The 9,957-nt window shown below is 37.9% G+C and overlaps 2 protein-coding genes across 2 annotated transcripts; both read left to right on the plus strand.

The window, feature by feature from the left end:
• The first annotated feature begins 600 nt into the window (after positions 1 to 600).
• On the plus strand, positions 601 to 2,407 carry mpc1 (mitochondrial pyruvate carrier 1). Its single transcript, XM_037693505.1, has 4 exons — positions 601 to 615; positions 799 to 895; positions 1,190 to 1,322; positions 1,598 to 2,407. Exons 1-4 carry the CDS (start codon positions 601 to 603, stop codon positions 1,611 to 1,613), a joined length of 261 nt encoding a protein of 86 aa, XP_037549433.1. The 3' UTR covers positions 1,614 to 2,407.
• Positions 2,408 to 3,114: 707 nt separating this feature from the next.
• Positions 3,115 to 9,783, plus strand: LOC119423183 (kinesin family binding protein). Its single transcript, XM_037690595.1, has 13 exons — positions 3,115 to 3,603; positions 3,749 to 3,847; positions 4,401 to 4,480; positions 4,597 to 4,655; positions 4,797 to 4,921; positions 5,149 to 5,242; positions 5,559 to 5,671; positions 5,820 to 5,969; positions 6,579 to 6,653; positions 7,353 to 7,515; positions 7,636 to 7,810; positions 7,902 to 8,087; positions 9,460 to 9,783. The coding sequence occupies exons 1-13, from the start codon at positions 3,148 to 3,150 to the stop codon at positions 9,596 to 9,598; spliced, it is 1,914 nt and encodes a 637-aa protein (XP_037546523.1). The 5' UTR covers positions 3,115 to 3,147; the 3' UTR covers positions 9,599 to 9,783.
• Positions 9,784 to 9,957: the final 174 nt, after the last annotated feature.

A 9,957-nucleotide genomic window follows, 5' to 3' on the forward strand; every position in this document is an offset into this window, starting at 1 on the left:
GTTTTAATAGAGACAATCTGCTTTTTAAAATAAAAGATAATATAAAAGTGTGTGTGAATAGGCTATGAAATGCTGAAAATTGTGCAGGAGCACCACCTAAAATCTTGCCAACTTAGCTAGGGCCAGAACAGTTACATCTAACCATTTTGTTTTCATTAAACATCATTACCTGATAAATTCACCCAAACACGTGGTGTAAACAAAGAACTGGATGTTTGATTTAATATTTATCCTTGAATCTCGTGTTGAACCGGATTTTTGAAGGTCAGCATACAGGTGAACATCTGAAGGAGTTGACATGTCTACAGTGTGTTATGTCATGAAATTCTTTCCTAATAAAGGGTCAAAAGACCAACACAAAGTAGTTTAAAATTGTAAAGTATCATCTATTTTGTAGCTGTTTGTCTACAATTAAAACTTTATTCAGTGTGCTTTGTGGAACCCAGTGATGACATCACTGTTTTGTTTCTTTTTTGTTGTCGTTAATGAATTTCATCCTGACGTATTTGTCTCAGGTAATGTGTAACTGCTGGATTTTGCATTCTTTAATTCTGTTTTGTCTTTATTCTCTTCCATGTGACGCCAAACATAAAAATATAAATGGCAAACAGCACGGTACGTTCTAATTCTATGTGCCTAATCTTTTTGACTGTCGTTTTGTAGTTTTATTTTGGCTTACAGTATTTTAGTAGTATTCATCATTCATTATATTTACACGCGTGACTCACTCACAGCATAATGTTTTTATATAGCAAAATGTTGTACCATAACATTTATTCTTCTGTGCTACTATTGCAGCATTTCTGGGGTCCTGTAGCAAACTGGGGTCTTCCAATAGCTGCCATTGCAGATATGAAGAAGAGCCCTGAAATTATCAGTGGCAGGATGACCTTTGGTAAGGCAAATAAACTGTAGAGGTCAAATCAGAGTTGCTTTTTATTAGAGACTGACATTTTTAAACAGACCGAAACAGATCCTGTTTGAGAGCAACAGATTGTCAAATCTTTAATCTCTCCACTTTTATTGTATGTTAGATTGATTTAAACAATGACTTCATACAGTCAGATAATTATAATCTTGAGAAGGCTGTGTGACAGGTTTATTATTACATGTAAGTGCTTTACTAAACAATATACACAAACGTAGTCTCTGATAAACCTGTGCTTGTATTTGTTCTTCTTCCTCTCAGCTCTGTGCTGTTACTCACTGCTCTTCATGAGGTTTGCTTACAAGGTTCAGCCACGTAACTGGCTTCTCTTCGCTTGCCATCTTACCAATGAATCGGCACAACTCATCCAGGGAGGTCGACTCATCAAATACAAGTGAGACATGTTGTGTTTTGCATTTCTTATGTTGTTGTAAACAAATCCTTTATAACAAAATGACACATGGGGAAAAAAGTTTTCCACTCTATTCCCCTTGGAGTTGTAAATATGGTTTACTATTTTCAGTAGTTTATTTATTGTAAAAGTAGTTTTTAGTTAAGATGGGATGGCTATAAACATTCTTCAGTCTTAACATGACAGTTATATTGTATTTGTATTGTTAAAAAAAAGCAATTAAAATCTTGAAATGTATGTTTTTTCTGTTGTTTCAGCACGGAGAAGAAGTGAACGTAGTGATGAAGGGAAGCTTCATGGACAACTGCAGAATCCTGCTTCAATAACCTATAAAGTTGAAAAAAAAATGGAACTCATTCATCTAAACATACTTTCCAATCAGTAAATTTGTTTCACCTGACATCACTTTTTTCATGACGGTGCCATGATTGGTTACGTTAACAAGATTTAGTCCCTTTAATGTTAGCTTTTCTCTAATAATTAAGCTTAACTGCTGTAATTTTAGTGAGGTTTGTCTATGTACAAAAATGTGCAAACCAGAGGAACTGGTGTCTTGAATAAAGGCCAGCAGCTGTTGAGTGCTTTAAAGTAGACTGAAATAGTCATTCCTTGTTAATCATATCGTTACAGGTCATTAGCACTGAGTTTTGGTCACCTGCTCTGAAATTGGTATTATTGCTGACAAACCATAACATTTTTAATTAAACACTTAAGACATGTCTGCTGTGAATGCAGGACTTCATTTATACATGAATAAGGCTCCAGTTTAGCATAGTTTAAATTCATTGATTCATAAGAGGTCATGAAAATTAAAACAGATTGATTAAAAAAAGATAATCAAATAAAGACCTATTTTGATGCATATGTAAATATAACAAATATTTTAAAGTGTTGGGTGGATTGGAAAATATCTGGATTATTATCTGGTAACGATAGCTGCTTCTGTCATTGTTGACTAAGCATGAAATGTGCAGTTATATTCACATGTAAATCACATTAATTTATGTCCATTGTATGATTTACCCAATGCTGAATTAAATTTGTTTAAATAAACTGAACTGGGGAAACATTTTTCTTTGTTTTTCTTGAAACAATACTGCAAATTTCATGTTAATTTCATCAGAGCAACTGTCTGTGGTTTCTAACAGGGATGCAGTGACATTTACATAGTTTTATCAAATTTACCATGGTAATATGACACCGAATGCTTAGTATTTTTCTTTTAAAATTACTGTATTAACGAAAATTTTTAATTCAGTGCAAAACATCTTTTTCATGTACCTCATGTTTTATTTCACAGATAAGTTAATGGGAACCAGAAATGTTATTATTATTATTATTATTATTATTACAATTTCTGTTTCACTTCTGGATTAATCACATTGTTGGCCATTTCATTCCGTAAGTCTGGTACTTTTTTCCACTAAGATGCAACAGACTACACTTTAAAGTTTAATAAGAAGGACATTTCAATGGAATTTTTTTTAAACTAAAGGCTCCATCTCGCTTTTCATTGACAGAAGGTTCAGATCCAAAAACCAGATAGAAGTGGTAATGCTTTATAAATACCCACCTGCACCATGACCATTAAAAATACATTTATAATGTATTTCACTGACTGGCGTGACTAAGACAATGATAAACACGTTCATTAAATGAATTTTAATTCTAGAATGGTCACACTAGTCCAGTAAGACTAAAAAATAAAATGCTATTGTCCAGTAGGTGGCAGTAGTTTGCAGTTGAGCTTGTTCACCCGTTATAAAAGCCCAACCCCACCAGAAAGACAAGAAGAAGAAAAAAAAACATGGCGTCTGTCAACAGTGTCGAGTGGAGAGCCATCTGCGACAAATTCACCAACGCCCAAAATCTCACCGATACAGAATCACGAAAAGATCCAGAAAACGACCCGTTTCGCTCCAAGTATAAAGCCAGAGATCTTCTCCGAGAAATTTATTGCTCACTCAAGAATTTTGAAGTGGGTGACGGCGAGGAGGACACGGGTGGAGAGAGCGTCGACCAGCGGCCGACTGAGCAGCCGTTGGACGGTCAAAGGGAGGATGCTTTCGATCGCGGTTTTAGCGGGGACTCTCCGGCGGGGATGCGGGCAGCTAAACTCGGGGCTGTGGAGTATTACCTGGGCGTGAACCATGTGGACACGGAGGAGCTGTCCGCTGGGCAGGAGCATCTGATGAACTCCATCAAACTGCTGGATAGATGCAGGGTGTCGGCGGAGAACGTGTCTCTGTTTATTCATGTCAGGGTAATAATGAATTTTAATGTCGTTACCATGTTTCTCGTACACCAGTCATTATTTTAGCTTGTGGTAATTTTACTATAAGTTAATCTACAATATTTTTCTGTAGTCCAGCTGTTGATCGTGTGTTGTTGGCTCTTTGTTTTGCCAGAACCAGCTTGGCATCCTTTGGGCTGGTCGTGATGAGACTGAGACAGCTCAAGGCTACCTGGAGACAGCAGAATCCATCTACCAACGTTACATGAAGGAGGTGAGGATGGTTTCCTGGCTGCTGGTACAAAACTGTAGCCAACTGGAGAGGAAAACACTGCTTTAAAACATGGACGTGTTTTTATCTTACTGTAATCTCAAATTGGGTTTAAAATATGTGAAATGGATTTTGTGACCATAGATAATGTGGGGATGGTTAATAATGTGACTGAATTATGATTAATGGCTGAAGGTGTCACGGTGAAGCTGGGAATTCAGAGAGGATGTCTCTGAAAACAGGTAAACATATTCTGTTTATTTATCCAGGCATCCATCAGCCTTTTACCCCTTCAGGTTGAAGTCTGTTTTTTTTTTTTTTTTTTATAACCACACATGCACTTTGTTGTTCTACTGGAAGTTCCTGTGCAGTTTTTTTTTGGTCCACCTGTTTGCACTTTCCTGAGTTTTTGCTACACGTTGTGTAGTCTTTTTTTGTTCGTTAGCATCATCAGGTCACTGATAAGGTTTTTACTGAGAACACAAAATGTGTATTGAAAAACGTCACATTGAAAGATAATTTCTCCTCTGATTGTTGATCCCTGCACCTTATCCAGGATGGGAGGCCACCCACTGACATGACAGAGTACTTCAGTACTGAAGAGAACCTGCTGACGCACCAGGAAAGGACCAAGAGGTAATTTCTAAACTCCAACGTTCACTTGCATGACATCCTGACACGTACATATTTGAATGTACTTAGTTTTGTTTTGACTTTTTAATTATGCTTCATTATTTATTCCCTGCTACCAGATTTGAGTTGGCTTACACCCATACCATGTACTACCTTGCTCAAGTTTACAAAAACCTTGGTGAGTTATTGGTTGGTGTGGATTAAATATATATGAATAAAATTGGAAGTTATTTTAGCTTCTGAATTGAATCTGAATGCGATTGTGATAAAAAAAAAGCTGAGCATTTCATTAAAATAACATGAACGTTTTTTCTTTCAGGTGAGAAAGAGCGTGCTGCCACCTACTGCCACAGCACCCTGCAGAGGCAGTTACAGTTGAACCAGTTCAGCCCAATGGAGTGGGCCCTGAATGCTGCTACACTGTCTCAGTATTACATCACAATGGTAGGACCTAAATTGATTTGGACTGAAATTTTGTCATAAGCCCAGATCTTAGAGGATCTTGAAGATTTTGGTTTAACTTCTGTGTTAGAATTCCGAAAATACGTTGTTTTTTTTTTTTATTATTATTGGAACTCAGTTATGGTCTTTTTGTTTGTCACTGTATTTTATTTTTCCAAGTGAATTCTAACACGTTTGAATATTTTTATCGGTGCCTGTGTTATTTTCAGGGCCGATTCATGGAAGGCAGACACTGCCTTGCAGCAGCAACCGTCATCTCAGGTTTGGCAGGAGAGGTTCCCTCTGAAGCTGCAGCACAGGAAAGTAAGTATCCTCTCATAAAGACACTTTTGTAATGCATGTTGCAGCCAGCGCTTCTTTACAGTTCTGAAAATTGTGGATTTGATTTTAACTATTATCTAGGTTTAGATAAGTACAGGCAGGGGCATTTGTAATTCCTGGCTTAGATGTTTATCTAAATTTCAAAAAGTCAGTTAATCAGCCTAACAGAGTAAAAATAAACTGAAGCAGGTTGACTTGGTTTTTGGCTTTTTATGTCCCCATTCTTTTCATCTAAATATTTTTGATAATTCCTTTCTTATCTACGGGCACATCATAACATCTCTTCCATCTGACCCAGGTGAAACGGAGAACGAGCGCAGGGAACAGCTCCGACAGAAGAGAGCAGAGATTGCAAGATGTTGGATTAAATACTGTCTCAATCTCCTGCAGGATGCCAAGAAGCTGCTGGAGGTACAGCGTGTGTACACATTTTTAATTCACAAATTTATATAAAAATATATTGTCGCTGAAAGTTATAGTTATGGTTTGTGTGTGTTTTGTATGCATCTCCGTACTTGTTTTGAGCCTTTAAAACCAAAACTCTTGTGGGTGAGTTCAGGACAACATTGGTGAGCTGGATACTGATCATCAAGATGAGCTGAGGAGAGCGAGAAGGCAAGAGGAGGAGGAGGAAGAGAAGGGGCGGAAGAGCGCCCTGCTGTTTGGTTCTGAAGACACCTTTGATTCTATTGCAAGTGTGGAAGAAAAGGTCTGTCTGTTGACTTACTTTGTTCATGTGAGAACAACAGAACCGTAATAACCAGACTTGACAATTATCCATGAAGCTTACCAACATTTGTACATTTTACTACAGACAGCTGGAAAACCCAACTTCAACTGCTGTTAAAAATAGGACTTTTGATTAATTTCTCTTTCTAATTTAGTAAAACATTAGACTGGTGTCCTCAACGTTGGCAGGAAGATTCAAGCAGGTCTGAGATCAGTCAGTTAGTATCCCCATGTTATAGCAGAGATTCTTACTTTTTTCTTATAACTTTTAAATCTAATGTATGTAGACTTTATAATCATTTATTTATGTTTGTTTGAGAGGTTAATAACAGTTTGACCAATTCAAAATCCATATTCAGAAATATTACGTCATATTAATATATACTGATATGATCAAGTGACATAAAATAGACTTAAAACAAAGGTATTAATGATGTAGCATGAAGATATTTGGTTACAGATTTGTGTATTTATGAATATAAACAACCTTCCATCAGAGGGCGCTGTTTTCCAGTAAAATCCTTTCATAAAGTAACTTCTAACAGTTGACATAAAGTCTCTTTATCTTCTTTTTATTTATCTTTTACAGGTGATGTGTTTGCTTCCATTGGACTTTACTGAGGCCAGAGGTGTGTTTTTGGTGGGACAGAATTATGTAACACAGGTATGAACAACAAGATGCAGTTTCAATTTCATTTTTTCTTTTTAAGCCTTCGTAGACCGACCTGCTGAGTACTCGCAAAGCATCTACAGAGAAGCAAACAAACTGCTCGGCAGGAATAGAAACTTCACTATGCCCTTGTAATTTATTATATGTGTGTAACTCTTTTGATGAACACTGTTGGGAATTATAAGAATATTATTTGGTGTGTTAACACAAATTAAATGCCATATTTATGACATTTTATAAGTGAGCTTCAGAGGCCCAGAACAAGCTTTTTCATACAGTAATTTCTAAAATGAGTCCAAAGGTTTTTAGTTTAAATGATTTTAATTTATCTTAATAACAGATCAGCAGTTACAGATTCAGAAAAAGCAGAAGCCAGCTGAGCGCTGTACAGAAATGGATTTTAAGAAAGCAGTACTGTTTATATCGCCTCCTTTTCCAAGCAGTTGCATTATGTTGGATTTACTCATGTTGAGTTAATGCTTTTTGCCTTAGCCATTGTGGTTGACCTGCACTATGTTTCTGTCATAAGGTCACATGGTTTTTGTATCGGGATGCTTAAAGTGCGCTCTGTGGGACCATTCCCTCTTCCTGAAAGCCTTCCATATATTACAGAGCTAAATGCCCACAAATGTGGGACAGTGTGAAATCTGTTAGTGGTCAGTTTTTAGTCATCTCCATTCTTCTGTTCCCAAGGCTAAGGAGTACTATCAGATGGACGGATATGTGACGGACCACATAGAGATCCTGCAGGATCACAGCGCTCTGTTCAAGGCCCTGGCTTTCTATGAGGAAGATCTGGAGCGTCGATGCAGGATGCACAAAAGACGAGTTGACATGTTGGAACCAATCTGTAATGGTACAGTTGAAATTTTAGTTTTTCCTTTGAAGAATGTTTTCTCCTGTTTTAATGTGTTACATTTTTGTTTACATTATTAAAATGTCTTCCTCTCTGACTCTTGTTTTTGGTCTTTATCAGACTTGAATGCTCAGTACTACCTACTGATCCGCAGACAGCTGATGTTCGAGTTGGCTGAGATCTACAATGAAATGATGGATGAGAAGCTGTCTCTGGCCAACAGACAAGCAGATATGCAGTCTTTAGACAGCCACATCATTAAGAAGTTCAACCATCTCTGCTCTGCTTCTGCAAAGTACATACCTAATTTTGTTTTTTAAGTAGCAGCGTGTGTTTCTGTCAGTGTAACGTGCTTCAGTAAGATTTGTTTTCCTCTCTTGCTCCAGGTACTTCCAGATGTTCCTGGACACTCTGTGTTCTCCACAGGGAAAGCCTCCTGAACACCTGGAGGAGGAGGTGCTCAGACCAGCTCTGGTGGCCCACTTCAGAGTAGCCCGACTTCACAGCAAACTCATCAGCTCTTCCACATCGGTTCAGCTGGAAAACCTCAACAAATCTCTGGAAAACTACAAGTATGATGACAAATGTGCTTATTTTTTATAGGATTATAAATAAATAACATAGACGTGGTTAGTCAGATCAAAAAGAACTTGTCGCGTTAAGATTACCATAATTTCCGGATTATAAGCCGCTATTTTTTCCACAGGCTTTGAACGCTGCGGCTTATAAAATGCTGCGGCAAATTTATTGATTTTTTATTTTTTTTTTGACGGGTTAACAAGCTTCCTGTTGCCAAAAGCATTTAGCTTCGTCACACCCGGACGCTCGCATATCTGCCCAATACACGTCTCTCTTGTGGGGTTGGTCCTCGTGGCTCAGTGAGATTACCTGTATAAATAAAGGTAAAAAAAAATAATAATAATCTGACCAATGAAATTACCAAACCGGTCCCAGTCAAACCAATGAAATGGGAAGGGGAGGAGAGAACGGGACAGGGAAATTGTGTTACCGTACAAAGTCGCACTGCCATATGAGTCGCATCAGTTCAATTATGTGTAATAAAGTGGGGGGCGGGGGGAAACAAATATGTCACTTTGCCGTCGCTACGTCGCATCTATTATGCGTCACCACTGATGCGTCGTGTTTGTTATGCATCACAGTTGACCACCCTGAAACGTGGGCAGGTGTTGTGCAAACAATCGATTGGCTGCCAAATGGCAGCCACGGGAGCGTGCACGGGAGGACTTTAACAAGAATTTAACAAGATTAACACTTAAAAACAATTATTTGTTTGCTCAACATTATAGTGAAGGTGTGTCTCAGTTGAACTTTTCCTTTAATAAATGCACTTTATTGGTCAAATCAGCTGCGTTTCGCCTGGGCGGTGCGGCAAAATGAAGTTCCAGGAGTTCCGGAGCGAGATGAAGGTGGCTTTGGTATGGCAAGCAAAGTGTCTCACTAATAGCCATTTTTACCTATTAATGAGACACTTGGCTTACCATATTACTCGAGGGCCCTCTAGCGGCTAAAAATGGTAGTGTTCAATATTTTCCATGTCAGAATGAATGAAATCATCAGCTCTCAGCTAAAAATTGGGTTATAAATATGGGATAAAGCGTTAGTCACTTTGGACTATAAGTCGCAGGACCTGCTAATTTATGCAAAAAAATGCGACTTGTAGTCTGAAAATTATGGTATGTTATTGGTACGTATTTAATTAAAAGTTTAAAAAAATCTTTCTGTGTCAGTATCTCATGTTGCAACATAGACACCCATGGCTTATACACAAGTGTGGTTTACACATGTACAATTTTTTTTTTTTTTTTTTGTGCACAGCTTATATTTGGGTGCGCTCTATAGTCTGGAAGTTACGGTACATGTCATGAGTGGAAGTGCCTCTGATCCTGCACGTGTTCATCGTTTCATGTCAAAATTGTCTTGTAGGTACGTGGTGCAGTATTGTGAGGAGCACCCTGAGGCAGCAGCTGTGGTGGAGACGGAGCTGGAGCTGAGTAAAGAATTGGTTGGCCTCCTTCCTCTCAAAATCAACCGCCTCAAATCACGGATGGCTGCAAACGACTGAAAAACCCTGTTTACTCATGTATCACAGAACTGATCCTGTTCAATTTAGTCAAACGCAACAATCTAAATGTAACTTGTCGATTCTTTGTGAACACTCAGCAGTCAGAGAAACCAAAAGGCAGATTGATTTATTTCTGCTATTTCAGTGTGCAGTGTTTTTTCTTTTTTCTTTCTCCTGTGTAGTGAGCACGCTGCTTTCAAAATACTGTTAGTACTATACAGGCTGTACATACTGTGTGTGCTGTCATAAACCTAATATAATGTTCAATTAACTTTTGATTCTAATTTGTAAACTGCACTCTGTTCATTGTTATAACTTTTCTGTGCTACAAGAAGAAAATGAAGAATGCTTTGTTTAGT

This window comes from Nematolebias whitei, chromosome 2, assembly GCF_014905685.2.
Source record: "Nematolebias whitei isolate Nwh7 chromosome 2, NemWhi1, whole genome shotgun sequence".
Taxonomy (NCBI): Eukaryota; Metazoa; Chordata; class Actinopteri; order Cyprinodontiformes; family Rivulidae; genus Nematolebias; species Nematolebias whitei.